Below are 19,546 nucleotides of genomic sequence, written 5' to 3'. Positions count from 1 at the left end.
TGGGAAAACGACATCAATCCAAAGGGATAATGTACAATAGTCAGACGCATGGCACAGGCAAAAAGTGGAATTCTCTGCGCATGCGTTGCTGTATTCCGCGCGTTTGAATGGACAGCGCGCCTCTGCTGCATCTTCACTCACGAGACAGGTAATAGCGGAGCTCCGTGGTGCTGAAAAGGCCAGCGCCTCTGTAATTGGTCACAGAATCATCCACGTTTTTTCCCAACACTTTCCCTGGTCATTGGTGTAAGATGTAGTCCTAAAGCAAAAGTTGTATAGGCATGTGGACCTTTTTTGGAGCTGGCTACACATAAAGAGAGAAAAGTAGCAATCCCTTTGGAATAAAGTAGTACAATGTAAGTGACCCTCATTTGATACTTGAGAAACATACATTCACATGACGTAGTGTTCCAAATCTGCAGGTGAAGAAAAGGGTTAAGTGAATATGATTTAAGAGCAGTCAAATGAAGTAATAGTGACATAGATTGGAAGAAATGAAATAAGTCATGTGAACATAGCATTGTGGAAAGCAATGACTTTAGAAAGGTGAAGATGATTTCCAGATTAGGTTTGTTGAAAAAGTAACTGTATCATTTGAGGTACTCTACATGGAACCTCTGCCTATTTGATGATCTGTTGTAGTTATTGTAATATATTTTTTGGACCCCATAGGTTGAGGGATGAATGCGCTGTGTGGCCATTGTGAGTAGCACTTTTGATCCAGCAGGTGTCGCGAAAATCCGTCCCTATGTGGCTTGAATGATGAGCGGACGTATTCCTTATAGGCATTGATGAATTGAATTCAGGCAGGTGTTGGCAACATGACTTCTGGTCCAGCAGGTGGCGGTGAAATGCCTCCCTATCTATACGAGTTGACCTATTCCTTTGAGCTCCTAAATGAAGCATAGGGTGTCAATCAACATTGCATCTCGGCTGAACCCTGTTGTGGGCGGTTTTCTTCCCTTAATTGGACATGATTCCGGTGTTGTTCATCTCCTCTTCATTAGTCCTTCTGCATGTCTTGCACTGAGGTGTGTGTTTGTGTTTGAAATCACTGGGCACTTGAATAATGGAACACCGGTTACTTTTATCATGCCGAGCTAGTTTGCATGGCTCATGTCATATGGATATACACCTTTCTATTGTCATGTATGTAGGTCTATGCAGGGGCGAAAATCTGATATCAACTTTGGAGGGGACAATTACATGACATTTTGTCAAGAGCAATTCCTGAGGGGGACACCAAAAGTAGTGGTGTAACACATAGCCTACATTGTAATATGGTCAATGTATATTGAGGAAGCAAAGAAATAAGGTGTTTGCCGTACTCCTAACTACCGGTACCCAAAACTACACAACAGCAATACCATTGCCTTTAACAAATCTTAGTTCAGTCACCAGTTGAAGTTGAGAGTAGGGGGTATCCATGGCATTTTCCAATTATGTTCCTATTTTACAAGTGGAAAAAATGGAGAACCTTTCATAATGTTGCCAAACAAAGACTCAACAAACTTACCTGAGACTCCCTGTCTCTGCCAGTCTGTCCCTGCATATCTGTCCCCAACTCTGCTGTCTGTGTGCCGCCTGCTCTGCCTAATGACATCATTGTGAAACATTTCCATTAGAATTTCATTTCTTTGTTATGAACATTGTATCAACTAGTCTTTGAGATATTAGGCTACTAGGGTTGTTACTATGCGTTTTGGTGTATTGAAAAATAGTCTGATGTCCGTGTTTTATTTTTGTGCCATTTTTGTAGCTGGCTGGCTACACACACAGTGTGTAGGTTATTTACAGTAGGGCTTCGATCTAAAAGGTAGCTAGCAAATGTGAAACGGATTAAAATGACAAGAGTTGACAGCTGTATGAGTTCACCATTTACACATCATATGCTGCAACCTTTTGTAATTTGAATAGTTTGTTTCATATTGGCTGGCTTCCAACAATAGCTGATTTTGCCAAGCTAGCGAGCACCACTTCAGTTTCAGTGGTGTTTGCTCTAATCTTTGCTACCCGGGTTAAATAAAGGTGAAATGAAATAAAGAAATAGTAGCTTTTGCAACGACACCATGAAATATATTTAACACAATGGTAGATGAGAGTGTAATTGACTTCAGTTTATCGCTAACCTTTGAATCACTAACTTCCATCATCTGCATGCTGATTCCATTTTTGACGACGCCACATAAATGGAATAGGTACTAGCTAGCTTAATAGTTAATATTTGCGCGATTGGAACTGGCAGTGGATCAAACCATTGTGAGGCAAAGGGCGGGGGGGTCGCAATCTTTTGAAACTTAAAAACGCGCTATTAAGTGTCTATAATCAGCACAATTGCTTTCATTGCGTATAATGAATATTATTGAAATTACATAGTTATGTTTGAGTGATACATTGGGGGGGACAAATCCTATTTTTCCCAGGATTTCCGCCCCTGGGTCTATGCCGGTCTGCCATTGGTTTTGTTAGATTTGTGAGTATTGTGTGGAATGTTGGGACATGGTTAGATCTTACTTGTTAGACATGACTGTGCTGTTGGAGCTAGTAACACAAGCAAGCATTTCCCAACACCCGGAATAACATCTGCTAAACAGGTGTATGTGGCAAATAGATTTGGATTGGATGGGTGATTAGATTAGATAGTATGTCCACTTTATGTGCTGCGGGCTAATTACCAGCAATGTCACTGTGGTCCAAGTAAAACTCCTAGCCTATAGGTGTGAAGTATCTGCACTCTAGCCTATAGAGGAACACAGCTGTTGATAATAGGGGAATGCAAGCAAGCAGTTGAAGGGAACAAGTGACAGAGTCTAACCTGCTGTTGAACACCAGGCCCCAACCAGGTACGCGGACAGAGTATTGTTCACTCCCAGTCCTATGATGTTGCTCTGTGAAGGAGGTTAGCTTCTCAGCGTCCAATTCCTGGCAGCCTTCTCCCTAGTTGATTTGTGATTGTGAGTGATTAGAGAATGTTTGCCTTCGGTATCCAAGGTGTTTGAGAATGTTGAGGACCAGTGTTCCGAGGGGCTGACTGTGACATCATAAAGCGGAATGTAGTTAGTGTGCTGTTTGAGGGATTCCAATTGAGTCCGGTGCGCTCTTCCAGACAGTGCAGTTGTGCTTCGAGTCTGCTCTCTGTGTGGTGACTTGTAAGTGGGTAAGCCTAACCCTTTACCTATTTCTCCTAACCTGCTATGACAAAGTGACTTCATGACAGTAGCTGTATCTCACCTAGTTGAAAGCTTGTCAGTCCTTCTCCTAAAAGGCAACCTGTGTTCCTTGATGTACTAAACCGAGGCCTGGCAGCCAGCAAGTAGAAGTAAGAGACAATTATGGCAACAATAAGTTGTAAGATGAAAGCTAGTCAGATTTGAGATGTTATTAAACTGCAGTGATTGATCATATTGTCTCAGCAGCTCACAGATCACTGCAGCTGTACATAGGCCATTTATAAATAGGCCAAACGACTACCTCTTCCCCTACTGTATTGATATTTTTATTTTGCTCCTTTGCACCCCAGTATTTCATGTACTGTCAAATCTAGCATTCCAGTGTTTTAATTCGCCACCATGGCCTATTTATTGCCTTTACCTCCCTTATCTCACCTCATTTGCTCACATTGTGTTTGTTTTACTCCATGTGTAACTCTGTGTTGTTATATGTGTGGAAGTGCTTTGCTTTATCTTGGCCAGGTCGCAGTTTGTAAATGACAACTTGTTCTCAACTTGCCTATCTGGTTAAAGAAAGGTGAAGTCAATTGAAATCCAAAATGTCTCCCTTTTGGAATGACCTGTTGACATGGGCCCTCCTCCTGTGGCGGTCATTTTCTGCAACATCTGAGGCCATCTGGCGGGCATAGTGCTATCTGGCCTATAAATGATCCACCTCATAGCAGTAATTCCATAATAAGACGCTTTGTTATTGGTTTGTGAAGAAAAGCACAATACGATATTTGCACATCCCTATCGCCTCTGTACACATAGGAACACTAGCCCTTCATTGGGTGGGTGTCTGAGGAATGTGTTACTGCGTTTCACCTTACAGAGGTATCACCACCCTTCCCATCGGAACCTCAGGTCCTCTTGGCTCCCTGACTGTCAGGCTGGATCGTGTCTAGGGAAGAAAAAAGAAGATTGATGTTACATTACATGGCCTTCAATAGCAAAATGACTGATGAGGTGACATGACATGTGCCGTCTTCCCTGTGGCTCAGTTGGTAGAGCACGGTGTTTGCAATGCCAGGGTTGTGGGTTTGATTCCCACGGGGGGCCAGTACCAAAAAAAAAAAAAGAAAAAATAGACATTGTATGAAATGTATGCATTCACTCAAATGAGTCAAATGTCTACAATAAAGAAAAAAAAACATGATGGGCCCCTTTGGCTTTATGGCATTCCATGTGTATTTGTTTCCCCGTTGCCTACATCTTCCCCCTTTGGATTTGACGGTGTCTCAATTATGGCATGAAGGTTTTGTGTGTTACTTGTTGCGATTATGTGTGTGGAAGAGTCACCTTCGTTTCTCCTTTCTACTTGGGACCTCTATTTGAGTTCTTTAGGCCTATCTCTAGCCTACTAATTCAGTGTTTTCCAACTCCAGGGGTAGAGTAGCCTATTTTGTTGTAGCCCTGGAGAGGCACAGCTGATTCAACTACTTATCACCTTGTCCTCAATGAGTTGAATCAGGTGCAGCAACAACAACAACAACAACAACAATGTGAGGAGTCGGACACAGAGTACTAGTTGATCCCTCAGTTGTCACACTTTGTTCTATCAGTATTTGACTGATGTTAGTTGCTTTCATTTGTTCTCGGTTCCTCCCTCGTTCCCTAGAACGAGCACCCTCCCCTTTACAACAGAGGCCAGGCGAAAGCGCGCGCTTTCTGTGCCACTGGCTTCAATCAGGTCCACCAAATGCACATAATAAGCGCACCACGCACCCCGGCGTACGTCATTCATTCACTTGAACTCCGCTAGCGAACACATATACACCATGTCTGGAAGAGGCAAAGGCGGCAAGGGACTGGGAAAAGGAGGCGCCAAGCGTCACCGCAAGGTTCTCCGCGATAACATCCAGGGAATCACCAAGCCCGCTATCCGCCGTCTGGCTCGCCGTGGCGGCGTGAAGCGTATCTCCGGGCTGATCTACGAGGAGACCCGCGGTGTCCTGAAGGTGTTCCTGGAGAACGTGATCCGTGACGCCGTCACCTACACCGAGCACGCCAAGAGGAAGACCGTTACCGCCATGGACGTGGTGTACGCTCTGAAACGCCAGGGACGCACCCTGTACGGTTTCGGCGGTTAAACGCCCTCTTTTCGGAACGTCAACATCCCGACTTGAACCCAAAGGCTCTTTTAAGAGCCACCCACATGCGCTTCAAAAAGGCCAATTCCATTGTCGTAGGAAGATTTATAGAGGTCCCTTATCTAGTAAGAAACTATGAGCCACTCTGAGTGGACAGGGAGTGTTAATGACAGGAGTGTAGAAACGGTGGGATTTAGAGGCACCCGACGTAAAGCCACCATGAGTCGGTAGACGTGGCTGGAGCAGAAGGGGATGTCTGACGGTGCAAAGTGGGCCGTAAGGCAATAGCCCTCCCTTTTTGAAACACACAATTCCCCACCATGGAGTAGGGGGAGGTAGGGCGCGCAGGTCTTTGTTAGGGAAGCAAGCTTCTGAGTGGAAGGCTCTGACGCGCGCTCAGCTCCACTGGGCAAATGGCAGGGGCGTGTCCACGGCCGCTGAATTTGCTTAGCTTCCTCTTCATAAGACGGGAAAGCGCCCTCCACCCCCTCATTCGTTTCTGAGAAGCAACGAGACATCAGCATCATGCCCGAGCCAGCAAAGTCCGCGCCCAAGAAGGGCTCCAAGAAAGCCGTCACCAAGACAGCAGGGAAAGGCGGCAAGAAGCGCCGAAAGTCGAGGAAGGAGAGCTACGCCATTTACGTGTACAAAGTCCTGAAGCAGGTCCACCCCGACACCGGCATCTCCTCCAAGGCCATGGGAATCATGAACTCGTTCGTGAACGACATCTTCGAGCGTATCGCCGGAGAGTCCTCTCGCCTGGCCCACTACAACAAGCGTTCCACCATCACCTCCAGGGAGATCCAGACCGCCGTGCGCCTGCTGCTCCCCGGCGAGTTGGCCAAACACGCAGTGTCCGAGGGCACCAAGGCCGTGACCAAGTACACCAGTTCCAAGTAAACAGCCCGTTTGGAGTGCTGTACTAACCCAAAGGCTCTTTTAAGAGCCACCCACCCTGTCAGTGAAAAAAGCAAATCCATCAGGAGCAAATGAATGTGTTCCACTGTATCATTTAGAGTGGGGGGGGTTGGCGCCTTTTTCGGTGTCTTTGTCTGCAGGACATGTCAAACAGGGGTGACATGAATTCCAGGTGAAAGGTGTTATTGTGGAATAAGTGAATAGAAGAAATGGCCCTATAGCCTAATGACGTCGACCTGTAAAGAGGCCCTATCCAGTGGAGGAAGAATATGAATGTGGGATTCCACTAGTGCTCCAATGACTATACAACAGGGAGGAGAAAAATCAAGTAGAGAGAGAGAGAGAGATACAGCCCTTGTTCCACTCACTAACTAGAGAGACACTCCCTAGGCCTATATCAGGGCGACCAAGCACATGGGGCGCCAGCCTCCATAGCGCCGGCCGGGCAAACAGACACCAAGACCCACAGACACAAAGACCGGCACGAGTCACGCTGCGGAGTCAGAGAAGAAAAGAAGAGAAAAACACACACACACACACACACAGTGCAAGTAAACATGGCGTTGGACAATGTATATATATATATATATATCTCGTGTGCGTCCTGGACACATGACGAATACAACTTGAAACTTGGAGTACAACACTAGTCTCAGCCAGGCCTCACAAGTGCATGTGTTTTAAGGTCCCCAAAAGAGCTCTCCTTTAAAACACCCAGGACCACATCAGGGGACGCCGAACCATTTGATTGCCTTGCCAGACATCTCGGCTCACTACACAATCAATGGTGCTCGCAATCGGATGCACTTTTAGGCCATTTAGGAGACAAATAGCACAGGAAAACCAGTGCGCACAGCTCCAGCCGACAGTCGAACGGTGAGGTTTTGAGCGAGTTGCAACAAAATGCACAGGGCTTCTGCAGCCCACATGACTTTATTCTGAACGGAGACAAGTCTGCTCACTGGGCCGTTGGCTTTTGGACCAAAAACACGGCTCCGTCGGTGACTTTTGGACCGATATTGGCGACCAGAAAACACAAGTGAAAGAGCATTTGGCCAGCCCGGAGAAGCCGAGCTGGGTGGCTTGAGTCTACATGGTTCTCATGTCGCGTTTAAGGCCAGCCCCCTGCACGGTGTGGAGCTTCAATAGCGCAGAGCAGCGTCTACAGCAAACTACTCCTCACAGACTACCGTAAGTGTGTGTGTTTACCGGACCAAGCGAGAGACATGGCAGAAGTCGCACCAGCACCCGCCGCCGCCGCGCCGGCCAAGGCACCCAAGAAGAAGGCAGCAGCCAAGCCCAAGAAAGCGGGACCCAGCGTAGGCGAGCTCATCGTCAAGGCGGTGTCCGCCTCCAAGGAGAGGAGCGGCGTGTCCCTGGCCGCGCTCAAGAAGAGTCTGGCGGCAGGCGGCTACGACGTGGAGAAGAACAACTCCCGTGTCAAGATCGCCGTCAAGAGCCTCGTCACCAAGGGCACCCTGGTCCAGACCAAGGGCACCGGTGCCTCCGGCTCCTTCAAGCTCAACAAGAAAGCCGTCGAGGCAAAAAAGCCCGCCAAGAAAGCCGCAGCCCCCAAAGCAAAGAAGGTGGCCGCCAAGAAGCCCGCCGCGGCGAAGAAGCCCAAGAAGGTAGCAGCCAAGAAGGCCGTCGCCGCAAAGAAGTCCCCCAAGAAGGCCAAGAAGCCCGCTACACCCAAAAAGGCCGCCAAGAGCCCAAAGAAGGTGAAGAAGCCCGCCGCAGCGGCCAAGAAGGCGGCCAAGAGCCCCAAGAAGGCTACCAAGGCAGCGAAGCCCAAAGCCGCCAAGCCCAAGGCAGCCAAGGCCAAGAAGGCAGCCCCCAAGAAGAAGTAAAGCTATTACAAACGGTGTTCTACTCGACACATGTTGTTACCACAAAAGGCTCTTTTAAGAGCCACCCACCTCTTTCCATAAAAGCGCATGTCATTCCATGTACTACTTGTCGTTCACTAGGCTACTTTTACGCACCACATTTTTCCCACTCGGAGAGAGGCATATAATATAATAATAGTGCAGCAGCCTCACCAGTCATTTGTGTATGAGCCATTGTTGTGATGTGTTAGATGTGTTCCATGTCATATTGATCTTCATAATAAGAAGAATACATACTGGAGAGGACAGCAGCACCCTCACTGTGATGTGTTAATCATCATCATCCTAATACTATAGCGTATTGGAAATCGCAGCGAATAGTGCAGCTATCTATGTGTTTCCCATTTGGATGATTTGAGTGATTTGATTTGTCATAAAGTAACAAAGTCGGAGGGAAACAGAGTAGCCTAGCCCTTCTTTCTCACTCAGCTGCCTGCCTGCGGGCGGGCGGGCGGGCGGGCTTAGGGCTGACTGTCTGTCTGTCTGTCTGTCCCTCACTCCAATTGGATAAGGCCACACCGGCCCGGTGGCCAATCGCTGCCTCTTGTGGCGAGGTATAAGTAAGGCTCTCGAGGTGCCCAGCGGCTCATTCAGACTTTCTGTGACATACTGAAGCTACCAATATGAGCGGAAGAGGCAAAACCGGAGGCAAGGCCAGGGCCAAGGCAAAGACACGTTCATCCCGTGCCGGACTCCAGTTCCCCGTGGGCCGTGTGCACAGGCTGCTGCGCAAAGGCAACTACGCCGAGCGTGTGGGCGCTGGCGCACCAGTGTACCTGGCCGCCGTGCTCGAGTACCTGACTGCTGAGATCCTGGAGTTGGCCGGCAACGCTGCCCGTGACAACAAGAAGACTCGTATCATCCCCCGTCACCTGCAGCTGGCCGTCCGTAACGACGAGGAGCTGAACAAACTGCTTGGCGGCGTGACCATCGCTCAGGGTGGTGTGCTGCCCAACATCCAGGCAGTGCTGCTCCCCAAGAAGACTGAGAAGGCCGTCAAAGCCAAGTAAAATCGCTACTGCGGCTGCCACTTGACTACTCAACCCCCAAAGGCTCTTTTAAGAGCCAACCACCTAGCTCTGCAAAAGCGCAAAGTGTCCTTTCTATGACTGACTGCCACATATGAAGTATTTGGAGTGTTTGTCACATACACGGCACCATATCATGAGGCCTTAAATGAAGAGTAACACCTAGGCCTCGTTTGTCATAGCAGGCTAGAATTCGGCCGGTGACTATTATTGCGCGTAAAGTGTCGGCCCTAACAAAAGACACCAAGCGCGCCTCGGCGAAGGTGGGGGGTGGGGTTGGATTTTGGGGCGGCACGGAGAGGCCGAGGCTCCCGTCCAATGGGCGTCGGAGGAGGCCTCCCCAACGGGCCAATCAGGGTGGTGTGGAGATGGTGTCCAATCAGCAGACGCCGCTGCCGGCTTTATAAACTTCACATAGGCATTTGGAGGCTATACTCCGACTGTGAAAGAAGGAAGCTAGCTAGCGCCATGGCCAGAACCAAGCAAACCGCTCGCAAATCCACCGGTGGCAAAGCACCCAGGAAGCAGCTCGCCACCAAGGCTGCGCGCAAGAGCGCCCCGGCCACCGGCGGCGTGAAGAAGCCTCACCGTTACAGGCCCGGCACCGTGGCTCTGAGAGAGATCCGTCGTTACCAGAAGTCCACTGAGCTGCTGATCCGCAAACTGCCCTTCCAGCGCCTGGTGAGAGAAATTGCCCAGGACTTCAAGACCGACCTGCGCTTCCAGAGTTCCGCCGTGATGGCCCTGCAGGAGGCTAGCGAGGCTTACCTGGTCGGCCTGTTCGAGGACACCAACCTGTGCGCCATCCACGCCAAGAGGGTGACCATCATGCCCAAGGACATCCAGCTGGCCCGTCGTATTCGCGGAGAGCGCGCTTAAACGATGACCTGATGTCCAAAATCCCCCAAAGGCTCTTTTAAGAGCCACCTCCATATTTCCGTCAAAGGCACAATTGTTCCATATGTACACGCCCCTCTCCAGACCGTATCATAAATAAGAGTTGGTTGTTAACTAAAGGTCACATCGAAAGGAAAAGCTGCTTATAGTATTGCAGCTTCAATATAATGTGACTAGAGTAGAACAGTCAAAGGAGGGGAAAATACAGTGATAGTAATGATATAGGGCAAAAAGTGGCAATAATTGTCACTATGTAGCTAAGAAAAACATTGCTTTGAAAGTCCCATATTGCAGTGGTGCTGAGAAAACTTTCCCGTGGAGCACGGAGGCCATCTAGTGGTTAAACGTGGTTCCCTATTAGTATTTGATCTTCAGGCCAGCGTTTCCCAAACTCTGTCCTCTGCTAGAGTCTGTCAATGACTTTGTGATAATCGCCATTGATTGCAACAAAAAAAGCCGTTTTGATCTGATCATTAGCACGTCAGGGTAAAGCTGTGTGCACCCCATAATTCATGCGACTGACTAAGGTATTGACAGTAAAATGATATCTCTGTCCAACGCAAGTGAATGTATTTCGTGGGATGAAGTCAGATCCCTGATCCCATGAATAATCCCATTAATGACATACCCATCGTTAAGAGAAAAGGTATCAGGACAGCAGGAATCAATAGATGTAATCATCGACGGCTTGCAAAACAGCTGTTCTGAAACAGGACACAAGAAGCTGCAGCGATTGACCTATTATTAGTTGAGCAATTACAGAATTGCAATCACCAGTGCAGGTACGTCCTGATTGCAGCATAGTCTTCATAAGGAAGTAAATGCCTCAGCACATGACAACTTCACAGTGCTAAATATTGGATTCTACTGACTCCCATATTTGTTTGTTGGTTGTTGGGATGCCACTATCTACTAGGCTGCCAAATCCTTTTTTACAGTGTAGATACATCACCTACGCGAAAGAAGATTTGCTTGACAGCTTCAACAAACGATAAGGCCCTAAATACAGGCTGCCAGTTAAATGCAGAAATCACACAGCTAGAACGCAGGACAAAAGAGCTGGGAAAACGACATCAATCCAAAGGGATAATGTACAATAGTCAGACGCATGGCACAGGCAAAAAGTGGAATTCTCTGCGCATGCGTTGCTGTATTCCGCGCGTTTGAATGGACAGCGCGCCTCTGCTGCATCTTCACTCACGAGACAGGTAATAGCGGAGCTCCGTGGTGCTGAAAAGGCCAGCGCCTCTGTAATTGGTCACAGAATCATCCACGTTTTTTCCCAACACTTTCCCTGGTCATTGGTGTAAGATGTAGTCCTAAAGCAAAAGTTGTATAGGCATGTGGACCTTTTTTGGAGCTGGCTACACATAAAGAGAGAAAAGTAGCAATCCCTTTGGAATAAAGTAGTACAATGTAAGTGACCCTCATTTGATACTTGAGAAACATACATTCACATGACGTAGTGTTCCAAATCTGCAGGTGAAGAAAAGGGTTAAGTGAATATGATTTAAGAGCAGTCAAATGAAGTAATAGTGACATAGATTGGAAGAAATGAAATAAGTCATGTGAACATAGCATTGTGGAAAGCAATGACTTTAGAAAGGTGAAGATGATTTCCAGATTAGGTTTGTTGAAAAAGTAACTGTATCATTTGAGGTACTCTACATGGAACCTCTGCCTATTTGATGATCTGTTGTAGTTATTGTAATATATTTTTTGGACCCCATAGGTTGAGGGATGAATGCGCTGTGTGGCCATTGTGAGTAGCACTTTTGATCCAGCAGGTGTCGCGAAAATCCGTCCCTATGTGGCTTGAATGATGAGCGGACGTATTCCTTATAGGCATTGATGAATTGAATTCAGGCAGGTGTTGGCAACATGACTTCTGGTCCAGCAGGTGGCGGTGAAATGCCTCCCTATCTATACGAGTTGACCTATTCCTTTGAGCTCCTAAATGAAGCATAGGGTGTCAATCAACATTGCATCTCGGCTGAACCCTGTTGTGGGCGGTTTTCTTCCCTTAATTGGACATGATTCCGGTGTTGTTCATCTCCTCTTCATTAGTCCTTCTGCATGTCTTGCACTGAGGTGTGTGTTTGTGTTTGAAATCACTGGGCACTTGAATAATGGAACACCGGTTACTTTTATCATGCCGAGCTAGTTTGCATGGCTCATGTCATATGGATATACACCTTTCTATTGTCATGTATGTAGGTCTATGCAGGGGCGAAAATCTGATATCAACTTTGGAGGGGACAATTACATGACATTTTGTCAAGAGCAATTCCTGAGGGGGACACCAAAAGTAGTGGTGTAACACATAGCCTACATTGTAATATGGTCAATGTATATTGAGGAAGCAAAGAAATAAGGTGTTTGCCGTACTCCTAACTACCGGTACCCAAAACTACACAACAGCAATACCATTGCCTTTAACAAATCTTAGTTCAGTCACCAGTTGAAGTTGAGAGTAGGGGGTATCCATGGCATTTTCCAATTATGTTCCTATTTTACAAGTGGAAAAAATGGAGAACCTTTCATAATGTTGCCAAACAAAGACTCAACAAACTTACCTGAGACTCCCTGTCTCTGCCAGTCTGTCCCTGCATATCTGTCCCCAACTCTGCTGTCTGTGTGCCGCCTGCTCTGCCTAATGACATCATTGTGAAACATTTCCATTAGAATTTCATTTCTTTGTTATGAACATTGTATCAACTAGTCTTTGAGATATTAGGCTACTAGGGTTGTTACTATGCGTTTTGGTGTATTGAAAAATAGTCTGATGTCCGTGTTTTATTTTTGTGCCATTTTTGTAGCTGGCTGGCTACACACACAGTGTGTAGGTTATTTACAGTAGGGCTTCGATCTAAAAGGTAGCTAGCAAATGTGAAACGGATTAAAATGACAAGAGTTGACAGCTGTATGAGTTCACCATTTACACATCATATGCTGCAACCTTTTGTAATTTGAATAGTTTGTTTCATATTGGCTGGCTTCCAACAATAGCTGATTTTGCCAAGCTAGCGAGCACCACTTCAGTTTCAGTGGTGTTTGCTCTAATCTTTGCTACCCGGGTTAAATAAAGGTGAAATGAAATAAAGAAATAGTAGCTTTTGCAACGACACCATGAAATATATTTAACACAATGGTAGATGAGAGTGTAATTGACTTCAGTTTATCGCTAACCTTTGAATCACTAACTTCCATCATCTGCATGCTGATTCCATTTTTGACGACGCCACATAAATGGAATAGGTACTAGCTAGCTTAATAGTTAATATTTGCGCGATTGGAACTGGCAGTGGATCAAACCATTGTGAGGCAAAGGGCGGGGGGGTCGCAATCTTTTGAAACTTAAAAACGCGCTATTAAGTGTCTATAATCAGCACAATTGCTTTCATTGCGTATAATGAATATTATTGAAATTACATAGTTATGTTTGAGTGATACATTGGGGGGGACAAATCCTATTTTTCCCAGGATTTCCGCCCCTGGGTCTATGCCGGTCTGCCATTGGTTTTGTTAGATTTGTGAGTATTGTGTGGAATGTTGGGACATGGTTAGATCTTACTTGTTAGACATGACTGTGCTGTTGGAGCTAGTAACACAAGCAAGCATTTCCCAACACCCGGAATAACATCTGCTAAACAGGTGTATGTGGCAAATAGATTTGGATTGGATGGGTGATTAGATTAGATAGTATGTCCACTTTATGTGCTGCGGGCTAATTACCAGCAATGTCACTGTGGTCCAAGTAAAACTCCTAGCCTATAGGTGTGAAGTATCTGCACTCTAGCCTATAGAGGAACACAGCTGTTGATAATAGGGGAATGCAAGCAAGCAGTTGAAGGGAACAAGTGACAGAGTCTAACCTGCTGTTGAACACCAGGCCCCAACCAGGTACGCGGACAGAGTATTGTTCACTCCCAGTCCTATGATGTTGCTCTGTGAAGGAGGTTAGCTTCTCAGCGTCCAATTCCTGGCAGCCTTCTCCCTAGTTGATTTGTGATTGTGAGTGATTAGAGAATGTTTGCCTTCGGTATCCAAGGTGTTTGAGAATGTTGAGGACCAGTGTTCCGAGGGGCTGACTGTGACATCATAAAGCGGAATGTAGTTAGTGTGCTGTTTGAGGGATTCCAATTGAGTCCGGTGCGCTCTTCCAGACAGTGCAGTTGTGCTTCGAGTCTGCTCTCTGTGTGGTGACTTGTAAGTGGGTAAGCCTAACCCTTTACCTATTTCTCCTAACCTGCTATGACAAAGTGACTTCATGACAGTAGCTGTATCTCACCTAGTTGAAAGCTTGTCAGTCCTTCTCCTAAAAGGCAACCTGTGTTCCTTGATGTACTAAACCGAGGCCTGGCAGCCAGCAAGTAGAAGTAAGAGACAATTATGGCAACAATAAGTTGTAAGATGAAAGCTAGTCAGATTTGAGATGTTATTAAACTGCAGTGATTGATCATATTGTCTCAGCAGCTCACAGATCACTGCAGCTGTACATAGGCCATTTATAAATAGGCCAAACGACTACCTCTTCCCCTACTGTATTGATATTTTTATTTTGCTCCTTTGCACCCCAGTATTTCATGTACTGTCAAATCTAGCATTCCAGTGTTTTAATTCGCCACCATGGCCTATTTATTGCCTTTACCTCCCTTATCTCACCTCATTTGCTCACATTGTGTTTGTTTTACTCCATGTGTAACTCTGTGTTGTTATATGTGTGGAAGTGCTTTGCTTTATCTTGGCCAGGTCGCAGTTTGTAAATGACAACTTGTTCTCAACTTGCCTATCTGGTTAAAGAAAGGTGAAGTCAATTGAAATCCAAAATGTCTCCCTTTTGGAATGACCTGTTGACATGGGCCCTCCTCCTGTGGCGGTCATTTTCTGCAACATCTGAGGCCATCTGGCGGGCATAGTGCTATCTGGCCTATAAATGATCCACCTCATAGCAGTAATTCCATAATAAGACGCTTTGTTATTGGTTTGTGAAGAAAAGCACAATACGATATTTGCACATCCCTATCGCCTCTGTACACATAGGAACACTAGCCCTTCATTGGGTGGGTGTCTGAGGAATGTGTTACTGCGTTTCACCTTACAGAGGTATCACCACCCTTCCCATCGGAACCTCAGGTCCTCTTGGCTCCCTGACTGTCAGGCTGGATCGTGTCTAGGGAAGAAAAAAGAAGATTGATGTTACATTACATGGCCTTCAATAGCAAAATGACTGATGAGGTGACATGACATGTGCCGTCTTCCCTGTGGCTCAGTTGGTAGAGCACGGTGTTTGCAATGCCAGGGTTGTGGGTTTGATTCCCACGGGGGGCCAGTACCAAAAAAAAAAAAAGAAAAAATAGACATTGTATGAAATGTATGCATTCACTCAAATGAGTCAAATGTCTACAATAAAGAAAAAAAAACATGATGGGCCCCTTTGGCTTTATGGCATTCCATGTGTATTTGTTTCCCCGTTGCCTACATCTTCCCCCTTTGGATTTGACGGTGTCTCAATTATGGCATGAAGGTTTTGTGTGTTACTTGTTGCGATTATGTGTGTGGAAGAGTCACCTTCGTTTCTCCTTTCTACTTGGGACCTCTATTTGAGTTCTTTAGGCCTATCTCTAGCCTACTAATTCAGTGTTTTCCAACTCCAGGGGTAGAGTAGCCTATTTTGTTGTAGCCCTGGAGAGGCACAGCTGATTCAACTACTTATCACCTTGTCCTCAATGAGTTGAATCAGGTGCAGCAACAACAACAACAACAACAACAATGTGAGGAGTCGGACACAGAGTACTAGTTGATCCCTCAGTTGTCACACTTTGTTCTATCAGTATTTGACTGATGTTAGTTGCTTTCATTTGTTCTCGGTTCCTCCCTCGTTCCCTAGAACGAGCACCCTCCCCTTTACAACAGAGGCCAGGCGAAAGCGCGCGCTTTCTGTGCCACTGGCTTCAATCAGGTCCACCAAATGCACATAATAAGCGCACCACGCACCCCGGCGTACGTCATTCATTCACTTGAACTCCGCTAGCGAACACATATACACCATGTCTGGAAGAGGCAAAGGCGGCAAGGGACTGGGAAAAGGAGGCGCCAAGCGTCACCGCAAGGTTCTCCGCGATAACATCCAGGGAATCACCAAGCCCGCTATCCGCCGTCTGGCTCGCCGTGGCGGCGTGAAGCGTATCTCCGGGCTGATCTACGAGGAGACCCGCGGTGTCCTGAAGGTGTTCCTGGAGAACGTGATCCGTGACGCCGTCACCTACACCGAGCACGCCAAGAGGAAGACCGTTACCGCCATGGACGTGGTGTACGCTCTGAAACGCCAGGGACGCACCCTGTACGGTTTCGGCGGTTAAACGCCCTCTTTTCGGAACGTCAACATCCCGACTTGAACCCAAAGGCTCTTTTAAGAGCCACCCACATGCGCTTCAAAAAGGCCAATTCCATTGTCGTAGGAAGATTTATAGAGGTCCCTTATCTAGTAAGAAACTATGAGCCACTCTGAGTGGACAGGGAGTGTTAATGACAGGAGTGTAGAAACGGTGGGATTTAGAGGCACCCGACGTAAAGCCACCATGAGTCGGTAGACGTGGCTGGAGCAGAAGGGGATGTCTGACGGTGCAAAGTGGGCCGTAAGGCAATAGCCCTCCCTTTTTGAAACACACAATTCCCCACCATGGAGTAGGGGGAGGTAGGGCGCGCAGGTCTTTGTTAGGGAAGCAAGCTTCTGAGTGGAAGGCTCTGACGCGCGCTCAGCTCCACTGGGCAAATGGCAGGGGCGTGTCCACGGCCGCTGAATTTGCTTAGCTTCCTCTTCATAAGACGGGAAAGCGCCCTCCACCCCCTCATTCGTTTCTGAGAAGCAACGAGACATCAGCATCATGCCCGAGCCAGCAAAGTCCGCGCCCAAGAAGGGCTCCAAGAAAGCCGTCACCAAGACAGCAGGGAAAGGCGGCAAGAAGCGCCGAAAGTCGAGGAAGGAGAGCTACGCCATTTACGTGTACAAAGTCCTGAAGCAGGTCCACCCCGACACCGGCATCTCCTCCAAGGCCATGGGAATCATGAACTCGTTCGTGAACGACATCTTCGAGCGTATCGCCGGAGAGTCCTCTCGCCTGGCCCACTACAACAAGCGTTCCACCATCACCTCCAGGGAGATCCAGACCGCCGTGCGCCTGCTGCTCCCCGGCGAGTTGGCCAAACACGCAGTGTCCGAGGGCACCAAGGCCGTGACCAAGTACACCAGTTCCAAGTAAACAGCCCGTTTGGAGTGCTGTACTAACCCAAAGGCTCTTTTAAGAGCCACCCACCCTGTCAGTGAAAAAAGCAAATCCATCAGGAGCAAATGAATGTGTTCCACTGTATCATTTAGAGTGGGGGGGGTTGGCGCCTTTTTCGGTGTCTTTGTCTGCAGGACATGTCAAACAGGGGTGACATGAATTCCAGGTGAAAGGTGTTATTGTGGAATAAGTGAATAGAAGAAATGGCCCTATAGCCTAATGACGTCGACCTGTAAAGAGGCCCTATCCAGTGGAGGAAGAATATGAATGTGGGATTCCACTAGTGCTCCAATGACTATACAACAGGGAGGAGAAAAATCAAGTAGAGAGAGAGAGAGAGATACAGCCCTTGTTCCACTCACTAACTAGAGAGACACTCCCTAGGCCTATATCAGGGCGACCAAGCACATGGGGCGCCAGCCTCCATAGCGCCGGCCGGGCAAACAGACACCAAGACCCACAGACACAAAGACCGGCACGAGTCACGCTGCGGAGTCAGAGAAGAAAAGAAGAGAAAAACACACACACACACACACACAGTGCAAGTAAACATGGCGTTGGACAATGTATATATATATATATATATCTCGTGTGCGTCCTGGACACATGACGAATACAACTTGAAACTTGGAGTACAACACTAGTCTCAGCCAGGCCTCACAAGTGCATGTGTTTTAAGGTCCCCAAAAGAGCTCTCCTTTAAAACACCCAGGACCACATCAGGGGACGCCGAACCATTTGATTGCCTTGCCAGACATCTCGGCTCACTACACAATCAATGGTGCTCGCAATCGGATGCACTTTTAGGCCATTTAGGAGACAAATAGCACAGGAAAACCAGTGCGCACAGCTCCAGCCGACAGTCGAACGGTGAGGTTTTGAGCGAGTTGCAACAAAATGCACAGGGCTTCTGCAGCCCACATGACTTTATTCTGAACGGAGACAAGTCTGCTCACTGGGCCGTTGGCTTTTGGACCAAAAACACGGCTCCGTCGGTGACTTTTGGACCGATATTGGCGACCAGAAAACACAAGTGAAAGAGCATTTGGCCAGCCCGGAGAAGCCGAGCTGGGTGGCTTGAGTCTACATGGTTCTCATGTCGCGTTTAAGGCCAGCCCCCTGCACGGTGTGGAGCTTCAATAGCGCAGAGCAGCGTCTACAGCAAACTACTCCTCACAGACTACCGTAAGTGTGTGTGTTTACCGGACCAAGCGAGAGACATGGCAGAAGTCGCACCAGCACCCGCCGCCGCCGCGCCGGCCAAGGCACCCAAGAAGAAGGCAGCAGCCAAGCCCAAGAAAGCGGGACCCAGCGTAGGCGAGCTCATCGTCAAGGCGGTGTCCGCCTCCAAGGAGAGGAGCGGCGTGTCCCTGGCCGCGCTCAAGAAGAGTCTGGCGGCAGGCGGCTACGACGTGGAGAAGAACAACTCCCGTGTCAAGATCGCCGTCAAGAGCCTCGTCACCAAGGGCACCCTGGTCCAGACCAAGGGCACCGGTGCCTCCGGCTCCTTCAAGCTCAACAAGAAAGCCGTCGAGGCAAAAAAGCCCGCCAAGAAAGCCGCAGCCCCCAAAGCAAAGAAGGTGGCCGCCAAGAAGCCCGCCGCGGCGAAGAAGCCCAAGAAGGTAGCAGCCAAGAAGGCCGTCGCCGCAAAGAAGTCCCCCAAGAAGGCCAAGAAGCCCGCTACACCCAAAAAGGCCGCCAAGAGCCCAAAGAAGGTGAAGAAGCCCGCCGCAGCGGCCAAGAAGGCGGCCAAGAGCCCCAAGAAGGCTACCAAGGCAGCGAAGCCCAAAGCCGCCAAGCCCAAGGCAGCCAAGGCCAAGAAGGCAGCCCCCAAGAAGAAGTAAAGCTATTACAAACGGTGTTCTACTCGACACATGTTGTTACCACAAAAGGCTCTTTTAAGAGCCACCCACCTCTTTCCATAAAAGCGCATGTCATTCCATGTACTACTTGTCGTTCACTAGGCTACTTTTACGCACCACATTTTTCCCACTCGGAGAGAGGCATATAATATAATAATAGTGCAGCAGCCTCACCAGTCATTTGTGTATGAGCCATTGTTGTGATGTGTTAGATGTGTTCCATGTCATATTGATCTTCATAATAAGAAGAATACATACTGGAGAGGACAGCAGCACCCTCACTGTGATGTGTTAATCATCATCATCCTAATACTATAGCGTATTGGAAATCGCAGCGAATAGTGCAGCTATCTATGTGTTTCCC

General features: G+C 47.8%; 8 protein-coding genes across 8 annotated transcripts; all 8 read left to right on the top strand.

Moving 5' to 3' along the window:
* Positions 1–4,933: 4,933 nt before the first annotated feature.
* On the top strand, positions 4,934–5,366 carry LOC145859453 (histone H4). Its single transcript, XM_082958923.1, has one exon. The coding sequence runs from the start codon at positions 4,991–4,993 to the stop codon at positions 5,300–5,302; it is 312 nt and encodes a 103-aa protein (XP_082815049.1). The 5' UTR covers positions 4,934–4,990; the 3' UTR covers positions 5,303–5,366.
* Positions 5,367–5,784: 418 nt separating this feature from the next.
* On the top strand, positions 5,785–6,255 carry LOC145859452 (histone H2B). The gene has a single exon (XM_082958922.1). The coding sequence runs from the start codon at positions 5,828–5,830 to the stop codon at positions 6,200–6,202; it is 375 nt and encodes a 124-aa protein (XP_082815048.1). The 5' UTR covers positions 5,785–5,827; the 3' UTR covers positions 6,203–6,255.
* Positions 6,256–7,270: 1,015 nt separating this feature from the next.
* LOC145859447 (histone H1) lies at positions 7,271–8,168 on the top strand. The gene has a single exon (XM_082958917.1). The coding sequence runs from the start codon at positions 7,447–7,449 to the stop codon at positions 8,068–8,070; it is 624 nt and encodes a 207-aa protein (XP_082815043.1). The 5' UTR covers positions 7,271–7,446; the 3' UTR covers positions 8,071–8,168.
* Positions 8,169–8,687: 519 nt separating this feature from the next.
* LOC145859442 (histone H2A) lies at positions 8,688–9,822 on the top strand. Its single transcript, XM_082958911.1, has one exon. It carries the CDS (start codon positions 8,733–8,735, stop codon positions 9,117–9,119), a length of 387 nt encoding a protein of 128 aa, XP_082815037.1. The 5' UTR covers positions 8,688–8,732; the 3' UTR covers positions 9,120–9,822.
* On the top strand, positions 9,606–10,141 carry LOC123725489 (histone H3). Its single transcript, XM_082958909.1, has one exon. The coding sequence runs from the start codon at positions 9,606–9,608 to the stop codon at positions 10,014–10,016; it is 411 nt and encodes a 136-aa protein (XP_082815035.1). The 3' UTR covers positions 10,017–10,141.
* A 5,886-nt stretch (positions 10,142–16,027) lies between these two features.
* Positions 16,028–16,460, top strand: LOC145859445 (histone H4). Its single transcript, XM_082958915.1, has one exon. It carries the CDS (start codon positions 16,085–16,087, stop codon positions 16,394–16,396), a length of 312 nt encoding a protein of 103 aa, XP_082815041.1. The 5' UTR covers positions 16,028–16,084; the 3' UTR covers positions 16,397–16,460.
* Positions 16,461–16,878: 418 nt separating this feature from the next.
* On the top strand, positions 16,879–17,349 carry LOC145859444 (histone H2B). The gene has a single exon (XM_082958914.1). The coding sequence runs from the start codon at positions 16,922–16,924 to the stop codon at positions 17,294–17,296; it is 375 nt and encodes a 124-aa protein (XP_082815040.1). The 5' UTR covers positions 16,879–16,921; the 3' UTR covers positions 17,297–17,349.
* A 1,014-nt stretch (positions 17,350–18,363) lies between these two features.
* On the top strand, positions 18,364–19,262 carry LOC123725488 (histone H1). Its single transcript, XM_045691340.2, has one exon. It carries the CDS (start codon positions 18,541–18,543, stop codon positions 19,162–19,164), a length of 624 nt encoding a protein of 207 aa, XP_045547296.2. The 5' UTR covers positions 18,364–18,540; the 3' UTR covers positions 19,165–19,262.
* The last annotated feature ends 284 nt before the right edge of the window (positions 19,263–19,546 follow it).

Source organism: Salmo salar, chromosome 12 (genome assembly GCF_965601325.2).
Source record: "Salmo salar chromosome 12, fSalSal1, whole genome shotgun sequence".
Lineage (NCBI taxonomy): Eukaryota > Metazoa > Chordata > Actinopteri > Salmoniformes > Salmonidae > Salmo > Salmo salar.
Note: the sequence above shows the minus strand (reverse complement) of the source record. Positions and strands in the feature narration are given on the sequence as shown.

Coding starts and splice junctions, on each gene's coding strand:
- LOC145859453 (XM_082958923.1), top strand. CDS start 4,991: ATGTCTGGAAGAGGCAAAGGCGGCAAGGGACTGGGAAAAGGAGGCGCC.
- LOC145859452 (XM_082958922.1), top strand. CDS start 5,828: ATGCCCGAGCCAGCAAAGTCCGCGCCCAAGAAGGGCTCCAAGAAAGCC.
- LOC145859447 (XM_082958917.1), top strand. CDS start 7,447: ATGGCAGAAGTCGCACCAGCACCCGCCGCCGCCGCGCCGGCCAAGGCA.
- LOC145859442 (XM_082958911.1), top strand. CDS start 8,733: ATGAGCGGAAGAGGCAAAACCGGAGGCAAGGCCAGGGCCAAGGCAAAG.
- LOC123725489 (XM_082958909.1), top strand. CDS start 9,606: ATGGCCAGAACCAAGCAAACCGCTCGCAAATCCACCGGTGGCAAAGCA.
- LOC145859445 (XM_082958915.1), top strand. CDS start 16,085: ATGTCTGGAAGAGGCAAAGGCGGCAAGGGACTGGGAAAAGGAGGCGCC.
- LOC145859444 (XM_082958914.1), top strand. CDS start 16,922: ATGCCCGAGCCAGCAAAGTCCGCGCCCAAGAAGGGCTCCAAGAAAGCC.
- LOC123725488 (XM_045691340.2), top strand. CDS start 18,541: ATGGCAGAAGTCGCACCAGCACCCGCCGCCGCCGCGCCGGCCAAGGCA.